This window comes from Panicum virgatum, chromosome 8K (genome assembly GCF_016808335.1).
Source record: "Panicum virgatum strain AP13 chromosome 8K, P.virgatum_v5, whole genome shotgun sequence".
Classification (NCBI taxonomy): domain Eukaryota; kingdom Viridiplantae; phylum Streptophyta; class Magnoliopsida; order Poales; family Poaceae; genus Panicum; species Panicum virgatum.
In genome coordinates, this window is record NC_053143.1 from 25,262,778 (window position 1) to 25,287,883 (window position 25,106).

General features: G+C 46.6%; 2 protein-coding genes across 3 annotated transcripts; one reads left to right on the plus strand and one right to left on the minus strand.

Annotated features, from left to right (window-relative positions):
- Positions 1-973: 973 nt before the first annotated feature.
- On the minus strand, positions 974-8,141 carry LOC120644266. Of its 2 annotated transcripts, none has more exons than XM_039920851.1 (7): positions 7,523-8,141; positions 4,546-5,004; positions 3,158-3,994; positions 2,983-3,055; positions 2,784-2,915; positions 2,514-2,705; positions 974-2,348 (listed from the first exon to the last, which is right to left on the minus strand). In XM_039920851.1, the coding sequence occupies exons 1-7, from the start codon at positions 8,057-8,059 to the stop codon at positions 1,210-1,212; spliced, it is 3,369 nt and encodes a 1,122-aa protein (XP_039776785.1). In that variant the 5' UTR covers positions 8,060-8,141; the 3' UTR covers positions 974-1,209. The 2 variants fall into 2 exon arrangements, with proteins under 2 accessions (XP_039776785.1, XP_039776784.1); XM_039920850.1 differs by having other exon boundaries at positions 974-2,351.
- Positions 8,142-12,818: 4,677 nt separating this feature from the next.
- On the plus strand, positions 12,819-13,485 carry LOC120645578. The gene is made up of 3 exons (XM_039922361.1): positions 12,819-12,844; positions 12,951-13,164; positions 13,258-13,485. Exons 1-3 carry the CDS (start codon positions 12,819-12,821, stop codon positions 13,483-13,485), a joined length of 468 nt encoding a protein of 155 aa, XP_039778295.1.
- The last annotated feature ends 11,621 nt before the right edge of the window (positions 13,486-25,106 follow it).

The window sequence follows — 25,106 nt, forward strand, 5'->3', positions numbered from 1 at the left end:
GGATTTTGAATCCATTTTCCGCTGGTGGGTGACCAACAATAAGAATGAAAATCTGAACTGTGTCTGTGCTGCTGTGCTCTGGGTTCTTTAGAAACTAAGGAATGGCTTGTGCTTTCAGGGGAAGACTTGGCGTGGAGTGGAACTAGTACTGGGTGCGTTGGCAAGGACACTAGACAGATGGAAGCCTTTAATCAAGGAGAGCAAGAGATCAGAGATGGGCTGCTTCATTGGGGGTCTAGCGCAGCGTGCGGCAAGGGCGCCGATGATCGCGTGGACGAGTTCAGAGTCGGCGACATCTTCCTCTGCGCAGTTCCATCAGGGCTCCGACGCTGCAGCCCAGGAGGAGATTGAGCTTCGTCGACCTTTTACTAAACCTTTACCGAGTTCTTTTTCTCCTTCTGGTAGCACGATTGATGCTCCAGCTACGCTCTGTTCTTATAATAAGATTTAAAAAATATACACCAGCGGGGGAAACCTTTTCTCTAACAAAAACACAAAATGGCAAGTAGCCAAGAATTGTCCGAGGATTGTACCAGAGCTTCATGTCAAAATGGTTCCTTTTCGCTGACAAATTTCGGTTCTTGTAGTCTCGATTGAAACCGTTCAATTTTTCTCTCTTTTTTAAAAGTTCCAGGGGCATGAGCCCCCGCCACGTTTTGCATTGCATCAGGACCAGAAGATTGTTCAGCTTGCAAGTATGTTCAGACTAACACAAAAATTCAGCTGCCCAGGCCTCTTTGAGCAGACATAATTGAAGACAGAACTTGTTAAAATAAATAGAACTTGGACAATCCATTTCCAAGTGCTAGGGAGATTAGTCCAAAAGGTTCGCAAGAGAGGACGCAAGAGAACTCCGTTTTACCACAGGTGCTCAGTTCATGCTATCAAAATAAGCACAGTTACACATGATGGGCAAACTGTCTAGATTATTCAGTCTCGCTGCATCACAACCTGGACAGAACCGCACAGAACATGGAAATGACACCAAGCCTAGACCGTAGGATATATCAATAAACGCTCATGTGCAACGCCATACCAGCAACATAACAGGCATAGGTTCATCAGGTTAGACAGCAGCAGGGCAGCCCGACCACATATTCACACAAAAGGTAGATATTCACACAAAAGGCCTGGGAGTTCTCCACTTGCTAGTACTTTTAAGTATTTGCATCATACATCTGATGGTTCATTGGAGACTGGGAGGAGGATTTACCATGGCGCTGCGGCGACACTGTTGAACTGCTGCTCGGCATACAGATATGACTGCTCAAGCGTGCCGGCTTCTGTTTTGAGCCTTACGGCCTCCGAAGCATTGTTCATCTTCTGTGAAATAGCAGACTGTGTTATGCAGCGGAAGAGACAAGCCTGCAGTTCAAGATGACGGACAGTCATATTTAGCAAACCAATTTGTGCACTCAGGTGTCTATCATCAGTGTCTTTGTGAGAACTCTTATTCTTCAATTCTTTAATAGCAGCCTGCAGTTCGGAACAGCCACTCCTTATGTGCAGCAGTGTTTCCAACCGTGATCGCAGGTGCCTGATGTCGAAACCATCTGCCTCCAATAAAGAAAGGCCCTTCATCTTCTCTTCAAAAAGTGCAACCTCATCATGAATACTCAGCCTCCTTATGCTTTCTGCCAAATTGGCAAAAGAGAGCATCAAACCCAAAGCCATTCCTTCACGGAGCTCCGGAACATGCTGCTGGAACTTATGAAAATGTGGTCGTTGCGGCGCACTACGGAAGACTTCCATTGCCTCAATCTGTTCCCACATCGGAGAGGTCTTCATGAATGGAAGATTCTTGATAACCAATGATTCTGTAGTTTGATCAGCCATGATGCTTTCATGGACATCAAGAGATCTCTGCAACAAGGACAGGCAAGAACCTTGTGTTTTGCTTGGAACAAACTTGGACATTGGCGTATGCTCAGAATCATTTGGATCAATCAATGCACCACCTTGTTCTGCTTCAGTAGAGCTGCTCATACTGATAGAAGACAACTGTGTTATTTCTGAATTCTCGATCGAATGGATACCTTCAGTTGCAAACTCTATCATGGCTGAACTATGATCCTGTTGTGATATTCCATGTTGCTCATGAGCTGCAAATTTCTTGAATGCAGGGAAGGATATAACTGAGGACAGACCATCAGCACCTGCATGCTTAGTTTTGGGCATATTACAGGTGTATTCTTGAGGATCCACATCCTCAGGATTCTCACTGGACAGTAACCGATTCGGAGCCACAATGCCCATACTAGAGACATTTTCAGTTGGAACAGCATAGCTTCTGACATACTTCACCATGGCCTCCATGTTATCTTTATCCCCAGTATCTTCACAACTATCTGCTGAAGGCAGCAAACGAACATTAGCATCATCATCCATAACAGAAGACTGCTGACAAAATTCTTCACTAGTGCGTTAATCCATGATTATTGAAGACTTGTAAGTATTGGCTGCCTTGTTTCCACAATGAGTTCAAGAATATGAAGTGAACACATGTGCCTTACCAGGATTGTCCAACGCTGAAGTGATAGATAGGACTGACTTTTCAATCAGAACGCTAACTTCAGTTGCACCTTGCTGTCCTGCTCCAACATAATCCTCTTGGTGAAATTTATTGAGTCCAATTGGTACTCCACTTGGTATGATCTCATCTGCAACACTACTCTCCCTCAGAAAAACACTAACTCCCTGTGAGCCTGAAATAATGGAATGCACGTCATCTAAGAATTTCTAGTAAATGAAGATGTTATTTTCAGTAACAGTAGTACATATACCTTTATCATCCTTTCGGGCCCTTGAGTCAGTGTGAGCCATGTGAGCCACTGTATTTACTTCCGAAAGTAATACAGAACCTGGATCTAAATTCTTAGGCAGATCTTTGCCATCATCGTTGTTCAGTTCAGTGGCTGGAAATATTTTTAGTTACGTAATTGCAGAGATTTATGCAGCAAGAAAACAGGTAGCACAACTTACGCTCTTCAGAGATAGCTGCAAGTTTGCTGGCTTCCTTAACTTTTTTATCAGCCATCTTTTTCCTTTTTTGCATCTACAAATGTTAGAAGCAATGACGGGATGATAAAAAAACTTAATCATCCTCAGTGCTATGGTGGAAAGAATCAACAGACGGTACCAGAAACTTAAAACTCACAATTTTAGGTCTCCCTCCTAAGAGCAGTGGTGTTTGAGGACAAACACTTGCCATCAGTCTTTTCGTGGACAGATCACTTCCAGAAGATGATCCATAATTGATGTTACATTTAGAACCAGTCATCAGACAACAATCTTTATCATCATTTGCTTGCTTTCCCTGACCAGTAAATAGTATTTTCCTGGACAGACCAGTTCCAGAAAATGATCCAAAATTGGTGTTCTGCTTAGAACCACTCATCAGATAATCACATTTATCATTTGCTTGCTTTCCGTGATCAGTAAATGACTTTGCTGATCCTACAATGCTGCCAAAATCTACGGTATGTGATTGCATTCTGAAAATTGGGCCCTGCGGGAGAGGCCTTAGTTGTCCAAATGCTCCAAACAATGAAGCTTGCAACTGTCCAGTTTGTGGCACAGAAGGCATGGTAATCATCCGAGAAGAGGATAATTCAAGTTGACCACTTAGACAAAGCTTAGGATCATATTTCAAACTGCGAAATCCTATCCATGATGACTGTGAAGGAACTGTCAAGTGGGACTCGAATGGTAATACTGTGTTTTGTTGCTTCACCACTTTTTCAGGAAAAGAGCTTAGCATATGCTTGATTCGATCATGTTCATTACACACCACAAAGTCAGGACAAACCTTCTTCAATACTACATCCTCATTGTTGACCTTCTCCTTTAGATAAGAGTCAGGTTCATCTCTGATCTCTTCACTGTCATTACATGTTGCCAACAGAGTAAGTTCAACACTGTCACTACATGCGGCCAGCGCAGCAGAAATTGGCCTTTTCCGAGGTGTTAGTTGTGGCCCTCTATTAGCAGGTTTCTGAAACGGAACAGACATCACATGAGATATTCCAGATCAAAAAACTAATATAGTTAAAAAATAAGTCATCAATACCCATAGCTCAGGAATCTGGAAGCCCATAATTTGCTTTGGTTACAACTAGGACTAATCTATGAGGTCATTATAATTGAAATGAGTGAAGGAATAAAGTAATTTTAACATGATTTACAGAAGATAATATTCTAACCAAGTTAAAGAAGTATTAAATGTTCCCAAATTGTATTTAGATAAATAGTTTTTGTAATAGTGAAAACTTAAAATCAAGCCCAAGCTGAATTGAACCAATTAATAAGATCAAGCAATAAATGGAAGGTGTCACTGATCATAACACCAAACAATGCACAAAGATACGTTTGAGCAAATGGACAATGCTCTAAGGTAGTTAATATTGAAGTAATAGTACAGACTCTTGCAAACTTAGCCACATTCAACCATTCAGTAAGTAAAAGAACACCATACATGTCTAAAAGAAGACAAAGCAGAGCACATAAACACATGCAATGAAAACAAAGCATATAAATTATATGTACCTCTGTCAAAAAGCGCACCCACTTTCCACGATACCAGTCGTATTTTGGTCTTAGCTGTGTATGGTCAACAGTCAACAAATCCACACATTGCACATCATCCATGTCTGCATCTTCGCTCTTGATTTTAACAACATACTTTTTGGGAGATTCACTGTCCAAAATCTCTAAAATAGCACCAGTCCACCAGCTACCTTCATGAAAGACCTCCACATGCGAAGATGGAGGAAACCTATACTTAGAATCCATATGAATGATCTTTCGTGATGGACGAATATATTGAGAATCCAGAATCTCAGTAACCTGTTCTCCATCATCTCTTACATCTTTGTATTCTACTAAGAAACTTGTAGCACCAATTACTTTCAGAATAATAGCTGGACTCCAGTATTTGCCAAAGGTTTTTGCAGACCGACTCACTTCAACTTGGCTTCCATCTCTGAATAGAGGTATTCCATTTTCCTGCATGAGAATAAAAGCATTAAAACGTACATACTTCATCTTCCTTTCTGTGATTATAACACACTCTTCTTTATCTAGAATTAATCTCTTTGCCACATACCAACTCAAGCTTTCAATTAACAATTCTTCAGAACATGCACATTGCACAGAACTAAAAGATTGTTCTTACCAAGGGCATATTACCTCTCCATTATCAAAGGAAAAAATATCACAGAGTAATCAAATGCTTCAGTTATCAATTGTATAGAGCTGGCACCTTTTTTTGTCTAGAGTACATTATTACCAAATTCGCAGCTATTAGCAGTTACAAACATAAGAGCAGTTGCATACTTTTCCACCACTTGATTCTTCTCAATGAACGGTTCTTTTTTTTTCAACCATAGTAAAATTTATAAAAAAAATAACTATACAGATGTAAGGGTATAATAGTGATCCTCTCTAGTATACGTGCCAATCCATTCTGTTTGACCCTATCGGATGTTGCCGCTCGTCAAGGGTAACCACCGCTGCAACTTGGCTGGGATCCCGCCGTCACCATGCTGCATGTTAGGCCAGGTGCCGCGCCTCTGTCAATCTCTGAGCGATGTGGATGGCCTCGACGATCTCCCAACTCGCCTTCGTGACCGAGGCACTCATGTCTCATGTCCTTCGACCTGAACCTGTCATGCTTCTCCACGCCTGCGTCCAGCGAGGGCAACCAGGCGACCACTACAGCTCGACCTGCGCCGCCACCGACTACTCGGCGACTTCGACTTCGTCATCTCGCTGCAGCGGAGTCGCTCTACGTTGCTGTCCTACGGGAGGCGCCGTGCCGCCACCACCTCCACTCTTGCTCATGTTCTTTGGCTCTATGTGTAGGAGCCGAGAGATGCCGCCTCATGCAACTGGTGTAGCAGCGGGAGACGGTGGTGGCGCAGGAGCAGGCTGCAGTAGCGCACACTCAACCTCGGGCACCCCAAGGCCGGCATCTTCTACGGCGGCCGAGCTAGTTTCTCACGCCACCACTAGTAGCATGCACTCCACTAGGCTCTTCACCTCGTACGGTGGGTATGGGTGTTGTCCTAGCACGACCCGCAGGACGAGGCTAGGGCCGGCTACCCTAGCCTCTGGCGACGTCATCCAGTGAAACTTGAGTAAGATCTCGAACTGACCGCAGAGCGTCACGTGGCGCCTGCCGCCTCGGGCCTTTGGCTCCAGAAGAGCCGCTCGGCTTCTGCCGCGCAAGTATTGACTGTCGTTCGTTCGCCGCCGGATCGCTTGGACTGCTCATCGAGAAGCATGCGGCGCCGGGGCCAGCAAAACTTCATTCATCAAGGGCCTGGAGCTCAATGCGTCGCCGCAGCACATCAATTCTCCGATGGCCAAATGGCAAGATGGAATTTTAATTGCACAGGACGGCAAGGCCGGTCATGCCACGCCCCTGTGGACTAATTAAGGTGCATTGTAAAATAACAGATATACCCTTTAATGAACTATAAAAAAAATTAATTTCAGTATTAGGTCCACCTATTTTGGTACTGGCCTCACCTATTTAGTACCTTTCAGTACTTTTCTTTAGGTACCTCCTAATTTTCCATCGTTGGATTCCTCTCAATGGACGGTTCTTATTTTTTTCCAATCATTGTAAAATTTATCTAAACTATAAATTTTGCAGGTGTATAGAATTCACAATTTCATAACTTCGTATAGATGTCACTAAATTGGAAAATGAAAAAAAAAAGTTACACTACAGCCAAGACCCTTTATTAAGTACAGTTACTCGCAACCCATCATCATAATGCTGAAAACTATTTGTCCACTACCAATATCTGAAATTTTAATTCAAATACTTTTTACTTGAGGAACTCCATGCACACAGTTCAACTATATGAATATTTAATTTTAGAGGAAGACTACGTGTCCATGACTCCATGTATGACCTGGTGCGGCTGATTCTTGACTGGGCCCACATGGGTGAAATCTACGCACGGTGATTGGTTGGTTGGTGATAGTGGGATGCTAGATGGACAATTGTGTCATTCTGTAGCGCATCTCTAGCTTATAAAAAACATTTTACATCTCATAAAGGGCAAGGCAGGTTTGGTTAAAAATGTGTGTGTGGGAGGAGCTTGTGAAACCACAATTTTTTTTTTTGAAAGGAATGAAACCAAATTCATGCTATGGTAATTTGCACATTGCGTCAAGGCATGGGATCACCAGTCTAAACTAGAAACATTAAAATTAAGTGACATGCGTCAGAATTAAGTCCTGTCACACGACACGAGTAACAGTTTGGAGAAAATATATTTTGGAAGATAGGTTTCGACATTGAGCCATTGAAGTAAGTAATTACTCTCAGAGTTTGATAATGAAATCCACTGGCGTACAATGCAGACAGATAGAATGTTTAGAGCAAATATGACCCATTCTATAAGTTTAGAATAAGAAATCAGTAAAAAGAAAGTAATTAGAATTCCATACAAGCTCGCAATACTAGTAATAATTTGATCTCCCAAATAAGGAGCCAGATTCCTCTTACCGCCTCTTCAGCCGGAACCCAGCGCTCGCCCTGGAAAAGGCGGTTCGGCCGCAGCGCCGCCTCCTCGAACTCCAGCAGCTCCCGCGACGTCGGGAAGCTCGCCCTGTACACCCGCCGCCGGGGCAGCTCTGCGGTCTCATCCTCTGGCGCCGCCGGCGGGACAGCGCAGACGACGCCGGCCCACCAGCCGTCGTTGTGGAACGCCTCGACCATCTCGTGCACCGCGAACCCCCGCGGCGGCGCGGGGGGCGGCCGGGGACGCACGTCCGCCTCCGCGACCCTCTCCCGCAGCGGTGAGCCCCCGCCCGGGCTCCGGCAGAGCGTGGAGTAAGCCACGACGTAGCCGGCCCCGCCGGGCTGGTAGCCGACGACCGTGGCCTCGTAGAAGGAGCAGGCGAAGCCGGAGTCATCGCTGCGCACCTCCACCGGGGCGCCGAGCGGGAACAGGACCGGGTCCTCCTCCCCGCCCGCCTGCGCCGCCTCGCCGCCTCGCTCCGCTCGGGCACGGCCCCGCCTCCGCGGGCGGCCGCGCACCATGGCGAGCCCCCGGCGGTCTGGAGCTCGTGGGGCGCGTCCCGTTTTCTCTTCTCGGGTGCTCCGCCGGCAGTGGGAGGGAGGGGGCGTGGGATTCGGGCGGAGGCAACAACGATGCGGGCTATGGGGTTTTAGCGGTGGAAGGGGCTCGATTCCCGAGGCTTGTGGTGTAATCGACGGTCAGGATGGAAGCCGGGGGTGCCCGCGGCGGAGCGCGCGACGCTGATCGCGGGCTCGTCCTGCGATGCGAGGAGAGTGGGAGACGGGAGTGAGTGGGGGATACAGTGACAATGAGACTGATGTGATTTCAAAAAAAAAAAAATAGACTGATGCGACGGGGCTGACACCTCACAGGAGCCTACGTACGTGGGCGGAGGACGGCGATGCCGCGAGCGGCGTAGGCGTACGCTGCTCGCCTGGCAGCCACCGTTTGACCGGGGACCAGTAAATCCTCACGAGGCTTCTCTCCAGCACCCGTCCAAGACCGTGGATCAGGGTACGTGCTAGAAACAATGATTTTAAAATACGGCCATTTTTTAAACATATACTTCTTCCGTCTCATAATAAAAATACATCTAAGCACACTACCAGAAAACACACAAATACCGAGTGTCTCCGGTTTTGCCGAGTGCCAGACCACGATCACTCGGCAAAAATTCACTTTGCCGAGTGCCAGATGTGGCACACGGCATGCCAAAACATTACCGAGTGCCGGCCGTCGGCAAAGAAAGCCACTCGGCACGTCTTTGCCGAGTGCCAGCGGGCGAGCACTCGGCAAAGACGGCTCACGTGCCCAGCACGCGCGTCCGCCGTGCGACGGCCGTCAGGGTGGCTGACGGCCGTTAGCTTTTGCAGAGTGCTGCAAGGCCGGCACTCGGCAAAGACTAAATTTCGCCGAGTGCCTGTAGGCGGCACTCGGCAAAGCCAGTTTCGCCGAGTGCCATCCACATAGCACTCGGCAAACAATATCTATTTTTATTTTATTTTCATTCAAACTTTTTTATTATCAACTCAAATTTGAAAAGTTAATCCCTGGTAGCATATGATACTTTTATTAATTATTTTACTATATTCTGATATTTATTTCTGTTTGCGGTAATATTCTTTGAAATTATGTATAAATTATAAGTGGTTCGAAATTTCAAAATCTTTGAAAGGAAAAGTTATATTCATGTATCTGGATGAAAACTGATGACGTATCAACGAAAGAAATAAATAGTTGAAGCATGTTTATCACGAAACTTGACCGCAATACTGCGCACGGACGTTCGGGAAAAAACTAAAAATAGCAAACAAAGTCTGAAAATCATGGGACTTGTTGAGATGCCATGGCTTCATGCAGGGATAGTGTGAAAAAAAATTCAAAGCATTTCGGACAAGTGATAATGTACACTGCTTACAAACTAGAGGATCTTCGAAGAAGTTTCAGAGAGATGCAGAATAGTCAAATAGATTTATACTCAAAATAAAAGTCGCATATGAATTTAAATTTGAAAATTTTTGTTTAGACAAATAATAAAAAAAATGTATCCCATGAAATTTGGATTATTTTTTTGAATTTGTTATATGTTTTTTGCCACTCATTGGAATAATTGTATTTAGTTTGAATTTTAACTTTAGACGCATGAAATAATATATTTTTCTTCATGAAATTATGATCCATAAATTATTGACTTATGTTGGCAAGTTTTTTAATTGATATTCATTAAAATTTTGTAAAACACTTGATCAAAACAATTTTGTTGATATAAATTAAATTTAACTATCAAATACATGGAATAATAGTTTTTTTTGCATGAAATAATGAAAAATGAAAAGTCAACTGTTCTAATCTTAAATACAAATAATAATGCATGAAATAGTAGATTTTTTGTTGAAGGTGTACATTAATATAATTTTTTGAAGCGAGTTCTTTGATTTTGCAGGAAAATTTCTTTGCCGAGTGCTGTAGGGGAAAGCACTCGGCAAAATTTTTTTTTAGTTTTTTATAGACTTTGCCGAGTGCCGGGTCGCGGGCACTCGGCAAAGGTTTTTTTTCTTTTTTTTAATAGCTTTGCCGAGTGCTGGATCTTAAGCACTCGACAAAGATTGTATTCGTATTTTTTTAAAATTTCTATGCCGAGTGCCGGATCGGGGCACTCGGCAAAGAGGGATGTCCTGGCACTTAAGCGCTCGTGGCCATCACGAAATTCTCTCACTTCTCACACTCCTCCACACCCGCCCGTGCCGCCGCCTCCACACGCGCCCGTCGTCGCCCGCGACCACCGCCGCCGGCGCCAGCGCCCGCTGCCTCCCGCCGTCCTCGCCTCCCGCCGCCGCAACCCCACGCGCCCGGGCCGCCGCCGTCCCGCTCGCCGCCCCATGCCCCACGCCGCCACCGTCTGAGGCCCCGCGCGCCACCCGCGGTCGCGCCGCCACTGCCTCGTGCCCCGCGCGCTGCCCGCGGCCAGCGCCGCCGCCGCCCGGGCCCCGCGGCGCCCCACCGCCGCCTCGGCTCCGCCCCGCCGCCCCCGACCCCACGGCAAGGTAATTGATTAGTGTATTTTGTTCATTTATTTAGTTTAATTAGTGTATTTGTGTATTTAGTTTAATTAATTTATTTAGAATATTATTTATATGTTTAGTTAGTTTTTAATTGCTTAGTTAGTTTTTAATTCTGATTGGATTTAGTTAAATTGTTATTTATATTATTAGTTAGATGTTATCTATAATTCAATTAAAAATTAGATAGTTTATTTAGAGTCTGATTTAAATATTTATTTAGTTTTAAAGTATGATTTAGTATATTTTTGCCATTTTTTTAGTTTATTTAGTAAATCATGTTCGTAGATCGCGTTAACCAGTTAGGCATCTCCCGTTCGGAAGAGATACGACTGGAGATATGCAGATGTTTGCATATCTTTAATCGTATCCGTTTCGAATTATCCACGCTTCTTTGGACAGCCCGAGGATGCGTAGATGGGGTCAGTTTCTATGGTCCACTCCGATCCGAGTCAGAGTTTCGGCATCACCTCCCTGTTGTTCTCGGGATACACAATCTCCCTTTCGGGATGTGTATCTGGAGAACAATGGGGAGGTGCTGCCGAAATTCTGTCTCTGATAGGAGTGGATCATGGAAGCTGATCTTATCTACGCATGGTCGGGTGGGATTAGGACCTATCTTTACCTACTAGATTCTAAGCCGAATTTTGATAGTAGTCGCTGATATCTTGGAAGATGGATGACCGTGAGTGGATGTACACCAGCCAGGTAACTCGAGCTAGCATGACCAATGAATGGATTGAGAAGACTAACGAGTTCTTGGAAGGGGCATGGGCGCAAGCTGAAGGGTCGAGATTCATGTGGTGTCCCTGCAATAGTTGTGGAAACCAGAAACGAAAGACAAAGAAGGTCATGGGCGAACATCTTGTCAATTATGGATTTACGCCAGACTATACCCGGTGGATCTTTCACGGTGAAGCCCATCGTACGAGGGACGAGGTCGTGAGGCAACGCATCGATGAATGTGATGCTGCTGGTGGGATTGGAGACATGTTAGACGACTATGAGGAGGCACATTTCGGTGAAGGACCGCAGGAGGAGGAGCCAGAGGCAAGCACAAAGGCGTTTTATGAGATGTTGGAGATGGCACAGAAACCTCTTCACGGCCAAACAAAGGTTTCTCTGCTGGACAGCATTGGACGCCTTATGGCCTTAAAGTCCCAGTTTGGCCTGAGCCGAGACGCCATTGATAGTATGTTGACCGTTTTTGGGAGCATGCTTCCGGAAGATCACATTCTGCCCAAGACAATGTATCAGGCGACGAAAATCCTTAGTGCACTGAAGATGCCATATGAGCAGATATATTCTTGTCCTAATGGGTGCATCTTATTTAGGAAAGAGCACGAGGCTGAAACTTACTATCCAAAATGCAAAGCCTCAAGATTCCTGGAGGTGGATGCTGGTGACGGTCAGCCTAAGAGGCAGCTCACGATTCCTGTGAAAATCGTACGTTACCTTCCGTTCATTCAGAGGTTCCAAAGACTCTATATGACCGAGCAAACCGCGAAACAGATGACATGGCACAAAAAAGGTGTTCGATACAACCCAGATAAGATGGTGCATCCCTCCGACGGTGAGTCATGGACTCATTTTGATGAGATTCATCATGAGAAAGCTAAAGAAGCTCGTAATGTACGTGTTGCGCTGGCAACCGATGGGTTCAATCCTTATGGTATGATGGCCGCATCGTACTCATGTTGGCCCGTGTTCGTTATTCCCTTGAATCTCCCCCCCCCCCCCGGCGTTCTCTTTCAACGACAAACCATATTTGTGTCGTTGATTATTCCTGAGCACCTAGGGAATAAAATGAGTGTTTACATGGAGCCTCTAATCGATGAGTTGATCAAAGCATGGGAGGAGGGGGTGTGGACGTACGATCGAGCGACAAAGACAAACTTCAGAATGTATGTGTGGTACCACTACTCTCTGCATGATCTCCCAGCATATGGCAATTTCTATGGGTGGTGTACTCATGGAAAGTTCCCATGCCCAATATGCAAGGCAACTCTGCAGTTCATTTGGTTGAGAAAGGGGGGCAAGTATTCGTCGTTTGACAAACATCGACAATTCCTACCTGCTGACCATCCATTTAGAAGAGACATTAAGAACTTCACGAAAGGTGTCGTAGTTACACAATCTGCACCGCAGATGCTGACGGGTGCCGTGCTTCATGATCAGATAGATGCTCTCCAGGTCAATGATGTAGGTGGTTTTGTGGGATATGGCGAAGAACATTCCTGGACTCAGGTCTCTGGCTTGTGGAGGCTTCCCTATATTAATGATCTCCTCCTTCCACACAATACTAACTAAAATTGCAATACTAACTAAAATTTTACCTTAAACACTCTTGCAGGGGGTGGTTTTTTGTGCAGCCTGGTGAGCACAAATGGAAGCCCAATGGTATCTTGGGTCTTTTGTGCCGGCTGCACTTCCCCGGGCTCGTGATGCATGCCGGGGTGCTGGAGCCGGCATACACGTGGGACCACTACATGGCTAGCCCGGACGCTACTGATCGCGAAGGAAGGAACTTCACCACCAAAGCGAGGCGGGTGGTCGAGGAGTTGTGGGTAAGTCATCCTCACACTAAAATGGTTGAAATATCGTATTCTATTTAAATTTTTGGAATAATGATTGCAATTATCTTGTGGGTATATATGCAGGATTTCTACAGGTGCGAGGAAGGCTATGAGGCCCGGGCGAACGAGCTGGCTCACCAGGCTTGCTACAAGCTGGTGAAGGACATGCACTACGAGGCGTGTGTCCAGGCCGTCGTTGTGTACTGTGCCGAGTTCGAGAAGAGGAGTGTCAAGAAACTAGCCGCAAGGGACATCTTCCTCACGCGAGACCAGTACTTAAATGCCATCTCTACTCATTTATCTTGTATTTGATATTACAATATGTCATGCACTTCGTTACGTTTAGGTGCCTCCGAACTGGTGCGCAAACAAGGCCGAGTGCTGGTCTATGATGGTGGACAAGTGGATCAGTGAGGATTGGGCCCGCCAGCACGCCTTATGCCGGGAGCGCCGCTTGATGATGCCGGGTCCGGCACATCATCAAGGGAGCCTTAGCCTCGGCGAGTACAAGAATACTTGGGTAAGTTCACTAATTTCTTCATTCTTTCTAAAGCTATATTTTTAATTCTTACTAATCATCTTGTTGACTTCTTGGCAGTCGAAGTCTCATCCAGGCCAGTCTTGCAACGACTTCACGGCGTACGCCATGTCTCACATGGGCAAGGCGACGTCGGACGTGGCCTACAACCCGGCGGCTCCACCAGAGGCCTACAAAAACCCAAGCATCCACGCGCGCATCAATGCGTACACGGGGAAGGGCGCTCCATGGGGAGACTTGGGATTCGACCACCGCGCCACTCTCCGGAGAAGCCATCATGAGGGCGGGACAAGGGAAGAAGCACGGGCGGTACTTGATCGCCAACAGCTTGGTCGACACGGCGAGTACGCCCAGTCTCTCGTAGCTTAGGGCAAGTACCACCGTCTCGACCCCGCCCATACGCCCACGGCCTGAGACTTCAGTGGCCAGCGTGCACCAGAGACAGGTTAGTTTAGATTTAGTTGCCGTTCTATGATTAAAATGAAACTTTGCTTCGTATTATAACATGGAGGTTTAAATCTTATAGGCCGAGATGGAGGCAAAGTTTGAGGAGGAGAGGAGGTGCCGAATGGAGATCGAGGCCAAGCTGGAGCAGGAGCAGAAGCTGAGGGAGGATCAGTCGGTTATGTTGCACAGCATGGTCACCTGGATGCAAGGACTTGGCGCGTCGATGAACTATGCGATGCCGCCTCCTCCCTTCGCCTTACCAGCTCAGCCTTACTTTCCTGCAGGACCTTCTGACACTCCTGTGAGTATGCTTTGTTTGTAGATATTAATTATTATATCTTTGTTATTCTTACTCAATTTATGGGTTTCTATTTGCAGAATCAGTCGTGGAACGCATCGAACGACCCTCCTCCGGACCAGAACTCGCCGGCGGCCCCGTGGCAATCTTGGCCACCCCTCCTCCACCTAACCATGAGTGATTTGTAGTACCCTACTGGACTTGTGATGTGATGGACTTTTAGTACCCTTGTGGTCTTGTGATGTGATGTGATGGACTTGTATTCGGACTCTATCTATGTGATGGACTTTCAGACTCGTTTTATGTGATGTGATGAACATTATCTTGTGTTATTTGTATCGATGCTATTGTTGCAATCGACAATTATATATTTGTCGTTATAACTGCCTGTAATGACCCCTGCATTTATATATATATTTGTTGTATTTGTATCGAAAAACAGAGATAAAATAAGCAAAAAAAGAAAAATAGGCCACTTTGCCGAGTGCTTAAGCCAATACACTTGGCAAAGTGGCCTTCCACAGGACAGCACGACAGTACTTTGCCGAGTGCTAAAACCCTGGCACTCGGCAAAGTTTCAAACGTTTGCCGAGTGCCAGAATCCAGCACTCGACAAAGGGGCCACGTGGCGCCACCCTGGGCCGGCACTTTGCCGAGTGCCAGACGCCGACACTCGGCAAAGTTTGAGTGTCCGCCGTTAGGCACTCGGCAAAGTGTCGGCCTAGAGTGGCGCCACGTGGCTGCTTTGCCGAGTGCCAAGGCTCTCGGCAAAGTCTTTGTCGAGTGCCCGAAATCCGACACTCGGCAAAGATCCCTTTGTCGTGGGAGGCTTTGCCGAGTGGCGTTTGCCGAGTGTAACACTCGGCAAAGAGTTTGCCGAGTGCAAACTGGCCTTTGCCGAGTGTAACCGGCACTCGGCAAAGCCAGTGAATCCGGTAGTGGCACTTGGGCGAGCAAACCAAAAAAGTTGACAAATTACACTGCCTCTATAAAGATGACCGACAGTTAACAATTATTTGTGTTACAAGCTTGTGGCCACCTATACAGTTTAGAATGTTCAAGTGCCACAAGTCGGGAGCCATTGTGCCCAGATTACAAATTTTGAATTGATGCCATTGGTTCAGTATAAGAAGCCTCCACCTATTCCAATTCCAGATGATTCCAGCGAAAGGCTCAACATGCTCCAAATACCCCCGAACTCCAACAACCTGCAATACAATCCATATTTAGAGATGGCCATAGATCTCAATATATTACCAGCTGAAGAAGATGAAGAGATGGCCATAGATCTCAATATATTACCAGATGAAGAAGATGGAGACTTCACCATAGATCTAAACATAGTTCCCGTTGAAGGAGATAAAGAAGCCTTACCTAACCTAAATGAGTAGGTTGGTGTGCATAGCATTGATCTCTACATTGGTGCTTGTGAGGACAACCACCACCGCATGAAGGTAACATCTCTTATTTGCATCATTACACCAAGAAAATGATCAAATTTGTAAATAGAAGTTTGATACTTGAATTACACACAATGCCTTACCTTTTTCTGCCATCCTTGCTGTTGAAAACCACAAACAATATGGGCATATCTGCTGTCCTGGTGATTATGAGCAAGATGAATTTGACCTCAGCTTAGAACCTTTTCATCAGCAACAAGAGATGCAGCAAATGATCCATAAGATTCATATTAGCATACCATTTCTGGTGACAAAATTGACTACTATATAGTTAATAAAGTATTTAGCAAAATCCTCATTCATGGCCAGCACCGGAGGCTCTTGTGCAGGCAGATCCTTTGCACCAGCTTGATCCTGCATGCCGGATTCATCATCTTCTGAGTCGAGGACGTACACATTATTGCCGTGGGAGTCGATATGCAGGCCAACCTTCTTGATTCGATGCCTGCACACGTAGATCCACCTATTGGTGGAGAGTGTCTTCGGGGAGGACTGTTGACGGTCACTAGCGACCTATTTTGACCGTCAACTCCTGCACAAAACTGAACCATAATGTAGAATTAATGCTAGGATAGACTTTGTAACACCCGGTTTATAAAAGGACATAAACCGAGCAATCATATACGTGCCAGGATCAAGTCACACATATATACAACAGAATGAACAGTATATCACAGCACATATCACGTAAAAAGATATAATAAAGCGAATACAAATGTTATTTATTATATTAATGACAAAATGTCTGATACAGCGGAAGCGAAGTACAAATACGATAAAAACTCTCCAAAGCGGAGCAGGGCGCCACAGGGACGTCGACTGGGAGACGAACGCCTAGAAGTCCTTGTAGTCCTGGTAGCGCTGAGCGAACTCCCTCGCATCGGCAGAAACTGAGCAGCAGTAGCGTATCCAAGAGGAAAAAGTAGAGAAGAGGCAAGAGTGAGTACACAACTTGTACTCAACAAGTATAACACAAACTATGAGGCTCTAAGGTTGGCTGAGTCAACTGCATTAGCTTTTAAGTCTTGGCAAAATTTTATTAAAGCTAATTACTACAAGTGGATGGATTACCATAAACCCAGTTACATAGTAATTAATTAGAATTAATTAAGAACTACTGAGAACCAAACCGAACCAAGCCACCCGGGGAAACCTGCCTCGTCAAAGAAAGATAACCCCACTAATCAAAAGGAGGATCTGGGCATCTCATGACCGTGAGCACGGCTAGTATACCAGTTTTACACTCTGCAGAGGTTGCACATCTTTACCCACAAGTCGTGAGCTGCGCTAGTTGTTCATCACACTTCCTTAGGTGAGATGACTAACAAACTCACTATGAGGCCGTTACAAAGGACACATTGGTAAGGTGTAACCGCTATGGATTCAGGCAATACAACGATGGTACCCACCTCGAGGGGTACGCAGACCAAGCCTCGTAGCCTGGGCACCATTGAAGCTCGACTCCCCTCTTGCCCCGTCGGTAAGTTACTCCCGAATCAAAATGACCTAATTAGTAAGCCAAGACCGTCCCATTCTAGTTTTGTGGTAGCGCTGTTGTCCCAGGTTGTCGCTCTATGAACCGGTCCTTATGGAGAGTGGCCAACCAGGCAGTAAGCACCGTGCTGGCCCCCTAAACCATATTTCTATAAAACCAATTTTAAACGAGACGTGAGCCCCTCCAACGGGCCACTCTCAGAATTAAGTTGCATATACCATTAATTAAATTAATTAAAAAGGACCAAGTGTGTTATAGCGCGGCACCTAGCACAACTAACCAAAATACAACCCAAAGGATATATATAAAGGATATAAAGTGGCTAGGAAAGTCCTTATAGGCGTACAGTATTAAAATGCAGTATGAAAGTGTATTTAAAGTGATAGGTGGTGTTCATGTTATACTTGCCTTCCTCAAACTATTCCTGCTGCTCGAACTGCTCAGAAGATGGCTCCTGGTACTGGTACTGGGGCTCCTCAGATGGATCAACGTCTACTCACGAACACATGGCCAAAAACTAAGAAACAGTACAACAATACATGAAAACAGTACACAAAACTAGGCTAGAACTATTCTACGCATTACAACAATCGCGTGGATATAAAGAACGCCTAAAACAGAGCTAAAACGCAAAATCTAGGCCAAAAACAAGTTCCAGGGACCTATTTGTAAGAAAACTGGAGTTCTAGGGGGTTTCTGGGCAAAACCGAGGACTAAAAAGTAATTAAACACTAGATCTAAGGGCTAGAGCGTAAAACTGCCAAGGGTGGACGGCGGGCATTAATTCTAAAAAGGTCAGGGGCTTAAACGATAAAAACCGGACTTAGATGCAAATACTTTTGAACACGCCTGGACTGCGGGTTAATTTGGCAAAAGCCCGGGGGCTCTTTAACAAAATAACCCGGCGCTGACCGGTATCCGGCCCCTTTGACTTGGCTCGGGTGGCTATGGGCCGTTAGATCTTGATCGCACGGCCTGGGAAGGACGCGGCGAGCGGGGCGGCGGCGGAACACCGCCGGAGCAGAGCTCCGCGGCGGCGCTCGGCCGGAGAAGGGGTTTCTGGGGCTACAGAGCTCCGTTTGGGCCGGGGTTTAGCCGTGGAGGGCCAGCATTGAACGCGTAATCCACCTATGGGGTTATCGGGGTTCTAGGAGGTCCGGAGTGGGGAGGGCAAGGGCGACGGCGGCGCTACGCCGAACGGCGTTCTGGGCTCGGGAAAGGCCTACGTGCCGTGCTAAACGGTGCAAAAAGGGGTAGGAAGAGGGGACATGGCTCACCGAGCTCGGAAAAGGATGGAGACGTGGCGCAGCGATGCCGGCGGCGAGGTACTGCGGCGATGCCCAAGCAGAACTCGGTGACGAGGCGATGCGGGGCGAATCCTGGCCTTCTAGTCCCACAGCTCGACTCCGGGAGGTCCTGCTATGAGGCCATGGGGGTCAGGGAGGTCGGGAATCCACCGACGGCGAGAAATCGGACGGGCGGGGAAAAACTCACCGGAGAGAGGTCCGGTGAAATTCCGGCGCAGCACGGGGCTAGGGCCGAGGCAAAGGCTTCAGGAGGGTAGCTGGCGTCAAGGCGGAGCGTCTGCGAGGTCTGGCCGGGGTTTTGGTGGAGTGGGGCGGTGCGCCCGCGGCGGCGCAGAGGAGCGGCGGCATGGCGGGGGGACTCCGTGCGGCGGCTAGGGTTGGGCGGCGCGCTGGAGCTGGGTGATAGGCGCAGGGGCTGCGGGGGCGCATTTTAAGGTAGGCGGGCGATCCTGGGCAGGTGTGCCCCCGATGGAAACTCGCCGGGGATCTCGGCGTGACGGGCGCTGCTGTTGCGTGAGGTGGAAGGAGCATCTGACGTGTGGGGTGGCAGTGTCAGCGAGCGAGCAACGGGCGAGTGCGTGCGCGGGTGAGCGGGCGAGGAACGGGCTAACGCGTGGGGCCGTGCTGGCAGCGGGAAGGTAGGGACGCGGGCGCTGGCGTGCAGGGCAGGCTGGCAGGTGGGCCTGAGCAGCGAGGAACGACGCGCGCGCGTGAGTTGAACGGCGAGCGGGTGAGCAGCTCACTGGGCCAGGAGAGTAGGTGTTGGGCCGCGCGGGCATGCGGGAGGGAAGATAGCAACGGGCGACGCGGGAGTGGGCCGGCGAAGGAAAAAGAGGAACGGGCCGAGGTGCAAGTTTATGGGTCGAAAGGAGAGGGAGACCGCGGGCTGGGCTCAGGCTGGACTGGGTTTGGGTCTTCCTCTTCTATTTCTAGTTTTCTCTCTTCTTTTTCTTTTCCAAACTTCACACTACCTATTTGAATTCAAATTTGAATTTGAATTCAACTCTAGCACTCAACAAATAAAAACAATGCTCCAGCATGAATGCACAAACATGTTAGCCCTAAAATATATTTTAATTACTTTATAAAACAAAATTAGATTAAACGCAAGCCTAAGCAAATTAAATCCTAGAAAATTAAATAAAGCCAATTAAATTTATTATTAAATACTGAAATTTGAATTAGGGTGTTACAGACTTATTTACTAACGAATTCCACAGATGATGTTCTAGAATGTGTGCAGGTGATTTTTAGCTAATTTTGCAGCATAATGGCGTGGCATGACCCAAGACACGATGTTCCAGCGAATCAGAACACGACACATGTCAGAACATGGATTAGAGGGCTAACATACCAGAAGCCAAGACCAGTGCCAATGACATGTGGGCCCAGAACAAAACCCAACCAAAGAAGGCCGAGGTCGGTTGGGCCACTAGGTGGTCAGCCGACCAGCCCGTGGGCCCCACCGACTTAAGCCTTCGACGTGGCAGCTCCTGATTGGATGTAGACATCGGTTCTTGGAGAATCAGCTGCAGAACACACTCCCCTTGGCCGTGGCTCCCTCCTATAAATACAAAGAGGGGGGGGGGGTGAAGGAATGAAACACACCACACCCAACACAACTCACCTCTCTTCTCTTTGGAGTTTGGAGGCCTTCATCCTAGATGCTTTAGGCAGCCTAGGAGGTGTAGAAAGATTAGAAGGAGAGTGAGGAGTCGGGGGAAGTGCCGGGCTTGTCGGCATCCTTTTCCGCTTGTACCTCGACGGATGCTTATTTAGTCGTAAGTGTTCGAGTCTTTCTTATTTAGAATCAGAGTTTCATTGCAAGTTATTATTTCTTCCTTATGTGAATTGAGTGTATGCTTATAATAGTGTTTGATCCTAGCTTAAGACCCCGGATAGAGAAGGAAAGTCTTGGCCATGTCTAGGATTAGTACGGAATAGCGTAGATGTGGTGTCTAGGCTAGACTATACCACTCAGTTGTCTGGTAGTCCCACGGTTTGTAGAGGTAGCCTGCAGGTGGTGACAGCCCTGTTCGAGCCCTAGTAATCCTCCATGTTCGGATATTGGATATAATCTGATTATTGGAGCTATCGTCTTATTTAAACTGGTCGATACCTTTAGCTCGAAGTATACGGCGAAATAATTCTTCCTCTAAACATAGATTCTAAATCTTAGGAAGTCCTCTCTATTCTACCCCTTTTGCACCGGTGTGTGTGTGTGTTCTTGGATGAGACTGAACCCATAGATAGTGTACTCACGTTACCCAGTGGATACGATACCCTGGAATACTCTTGGGTGAAAGCTACAACGGTATCTTTACGCTTGCGGATTTTATTCGTGACATTACAAAGTACCAACAAGCTTTCTGGTGCAGTTGTCGGGGAACGGTAGCTACATTATCTTCGGACTCAGTCGTCCTCGTATGTTTTCCTTTTTCTTTGATTCTACCTCAACCCTCATTATCCAAGGAGCTGCTATCCCTTTTACAGCTCTCTTCACCCAAGAGCGAGTTCTATGAGCCAGCATCTTCCGTTGACCCAATTTTTTCCACTAGCTATGAACTCAGCTCAGGCTTTATAGCCTTAGTTCAGGAAAATTCCTTTTCAAGAAGGGATTGTGAAAATCCCTACCATCATCTATGCGAATTCGAGCAAGTGTGTTCATGCATGAAAATTTCGGGCATGACACACGAAACTCTTAAATGAAAGTTGTTTCCTTTCTCCCACTAGGAGGAGGCGAAGCAATGGTACATTCGTGTCGTAGGCTGTGTGAATGGAAGTTGGATTTAACTTTCCGTCAGAATGATAAGGAATTAATCGGTGTAGCTTGGGCTCGATTTACCTTATTGGTAAAATCAGGTCCTGGCTTGTCATTACCCGAGCATTTGTTGCTCCAGCATTTTTATGCTGGTCTTGACAAGGAGTCTGCACACTATATCGACCTTACTTCTGGAGGATCTTTTGCTCATCTTGCCCCATCCGAAGGCAGGGATGTCCTTAACAAAATTTTGGACAGAATCTCTTTCATTTGTATCCACGAGCCAGTTCCCACAGAACCTGAGATGTGTCATGAGGAATCTTCAAAAATCGAATCGGAACCCTTAGAAAGCCAATCAATAGATTCGATTTATGAGACCTCTCCTGAACTTAAATCCGAAACATCGGAGGAAGAAGATCCTCTACCTCCGGAGTTTCTGCGAAGTATCGAGTCCGATCTCTTTGAAGATTTCGGCAACACCTCAAGATACTTCTGTCAGAAGCGACCATCGATCCTTGTCACTCGTACGGATCCCTTGGAAGAAGATTATCTTCGGGAGACGATTCAAGAGTTGACAACGTTGATAAACAACGAATGGCTGCAGGAAGGAGAGTCATCTTTAACCCCTATGCATCTCAACTCCTCTTCCTCATTATTCCGTTGTCGTCTACGAGATCAAGATGTGAACGCTCTCAACAATCCCACTGTCGGAGCTAATCTCATGTCAGATGAGTTTGCTTTAGCCTTTTTGGGCAATTACAAACTCACTCCGACAAACAGACAGCTCAAGAGACCTTCGGGCTCTCTTACGAATAGTTACGAGCCTACCCACAAACGTGTTATTTTGGCATGATGATGTTAAGGTCCGACTGAACTTTCATGTCTTCGAAGATGTCAGCTTTGATCTCATGATAGGACATCCCCTTAAAGCTCTCTTTAAGGATGTACCTAAGGACGGATGCCAAAACATCAAGTTAGGGAAGGACACTCTCCATGTTCCCGTGGATCGAGCATTAAAATGCTTAGTGGAAGATCTCCCTACTCCAGAGCCAATCGAGGAAATCATGGCAACTTCCACTCTCGAGTCTTTTGACTCAGACCTCACGGAGGATATCGAGGAAATTCCAGAAGAAGTCATCGAGGCAGAAGAAGACTCCAATGAGACCTTTGAACTGCCCGAGATTGAAAAGCCAACACGACCTCCGATTGAGCTGAAGCCTTTACCTTCCGGGCTTAGATATGCTTTCCTAAATAGCGATGTAGAGTCTCCCGTGATCATTAGTGACAAACTCTCAGAAGAGGAGACACACAGGCTCATCATCATCTTAGAGAAGCACCGATCAGTCCTAGGCTATACCCCACAAGACCTCAAGGGCATCATCCCTGCTCTTTGCACTCACCGAATGTCAGACCCGGGGCCGCAGGACTGCTCACAGGCGTGGAATTTTCTAGAGTAGGGAATAGCGCATGGATACACCCTGCCTCTATTGTATCTACCCGAATAGGAGTAGAACTAGTCGATGTATATGGAAACTAGCCGAACTCCTCGGACTAGGATCCTAACAGAACTCGACTAGGACTTTTCATGTAACCTTGTTCCCCCAGATTATATAAGGGAAAACAGGTACCCCCTCCAGAGGAGGACGATACACATCGAACAACACCTAAGGCAATACAAACCACCACACAGGATGTAGGGTATTACGCTCCGGCGGCCTGAACCTGTCTAAATCTTTATGTTCCTCGCACCATCGCGTTCTGATCTCGGCGAGTCCCTGCCTACAAACCACTCTCCTCGGGGTATACCTCGGAGAACCCGCCAGTAAAACACCGACAGCTGGCGCCCACCGTGGGGCAATTCGCCAATGATCGTCATAAGAACTCGATGGCTCATCTCGACGACAACTCGGTGCTCGACAAAGGCACCTCCTTCCTTGTGGGTTCCTGGATCTTTGTCGCCAATGGATCAGGCGGTTTCCAAAACCGCCCAACCGATCAAAACACCCCAGAGGCTTCAGAAGCCGCAAAATGATAGGAAATCGACGATTTCATCGATCAAGTCGAAGAAATCGATCTTTCAGTTCCCGACAAAGGAACCCGAAATCAACCCGAATTCGACGCAATTAGACCCAAAACACTTTCTGAGATGGAAGAGGATTTGGACAAATTGCTAGAAGACACCAAGCAAGAAACTACTATTGATGGAAAGATTCTATCTCCCGGATGTCAACAGGACATCACTCAAGAAGAACAACACGTTCATTCTGTTTCGGCAGCAACAATTGAGAGTTACCAAAAGGACCTGATGGAAATCCGAAGCCCTCGAGTAGACAATTCTGGGTTACTCAACGGAATCAAACGGGTTTCAAACAATATCGAAGGTTGCATCAATCTTGCAAAATCAGCCTTACGAAGCAAAAAAAATCAAGGGCTAGCTTCAAGAAAACTACTCACAAAATGAAGCCTTCAGGAGACAATTTTTCAAGCATCGATCACATCGATGAAAGGATCGAACACTGCCTTCAGCTAGCAGAAGACACATTCAATAAGAAGAAGCCCTACGATCACTAATATGAAGAATTCACCAACCCCTGGGCATCCAACACTGCAGAATTGGAACAAGATCAAGTATTCATCGATTATCTTGATCAACTTAACGGACCAATTTCTGAAGATGGACTAGGTGTAACACCCGGTTTATAAAAGGACATAAACCGAGCAATCATATACGTGCCAGGATCAAGTCACACGTATATACAACAGAATGAACAGTATATCACAGCACATATCACGTAAAAAGATATAATAAAGCAAATACGAATGTTATTTATTACAATAATGACAAAAATGTCTGATACAGCGGAAGCGAAGTACAAATACGATAAAAACTCTCCGAAGCTGAGCAGGGCGCCACAGGGACGTTGACTGGGAGACGAAACGCTTAGAAGTCCTCGTAGTCCTGGTAGCGCTGAGCGAACTCCCTCGCGTCGGTAGGAACTGAGCAGCAGTAGAATGTCCCAAGAGGAAAAATAGTAGAGTAGGCAAGAGTGAGTACACAACTTGTACTCAACAAGTATAACACAAACTATGAGGCTCTAAGTTGGCTGACTGACTGCATTAGCTTTTAAGTCTTGGCAAAATTTTATTAAAGCTATTTACTACAAGTTGATGAATTACCATAAACCCAGTTACATAGTAATTAATCAAAATTAATCATGTTACTACTGAGAACCAAACCGACACCACCAAGGTAACCCCGAGAGGCACCCCCTCGTCGGAAGGAGTTAACTCCACTAATCAAAAGGAGGATCTGGGCCGCTCATGACCATGAGCACGGCTAGTATACTAGTTTTACACTCTGCAGAGGTTGCACATCTTTACCCACAAGTCGTGAGCTACGCTAGTTGTTCATCACACTTCCTTAGGTGAGATGACTAGCAAACTCACTACGAGGCCGTTACAAAGGACACGTTGGTAAGGTGTAACCGCTAAGGATTCAGGCAATGCAACGATGGTACCCACCTCGAGGGGTACGCAGACCAAGCCTCGTAGCCTGGGCACCATTGAAGCTCGACTCCCCTCTTGCCACGTCGGTAAGTTACTCCCGAACCAAAATGACCTAATTAG

What these genes read in the sequence shown, in the direction of transcription:
- LOC120644266 (XM_039920850.1), bottom strand. Translation starts at nt 8,059, where the DNA reads ATGGTGCGCGGCCGCCCGCGGAGGCGGGGCCGTGCCCGAGCGGAGCGA. An exon ending in TAGGAGGGAGACCTAAAATT is followed by an intron (nt 3,056 to 3,157) that starts GTGAGTTTTAAG and finishes TAACATTTGTAG; the next exon opens with ATGCAAAAAAGGAAAAAGAT. An exon ending in TTCAGCGTTGGACAATCCTG is followed by an intron (nt 2,352 to 2,513) that starts GTAAGGCACATG and finishes TGCTGCCTTCAG; the next exon opens with CAGATAGTTGTGAAGATACT.
- LOC120645578 (XM_039922361.1), top strand. Translation starts at nt 12,819, where the DNA reads ATGGCGAAGAACATTCCTGGACTCAG. An exon ending in AAGAACATTCCTGGACTCAG is followed by an intron (nt 12,845 to 12,950) that starts GTCTCTGGCTTG and finishes ACACTCTTGCAG; the next exon opens with GGGGTGGTTTTTTGTGCAGC. An exon ending in GGGTGGTCGAGGAGTTGTGG is followed by an intron (nt 13,165 to 13,257) that starts GTAAGTCATCCT and finishes GTATATATGCAG; the next exon opens with GATTTCTACAGGTGCGAGGA.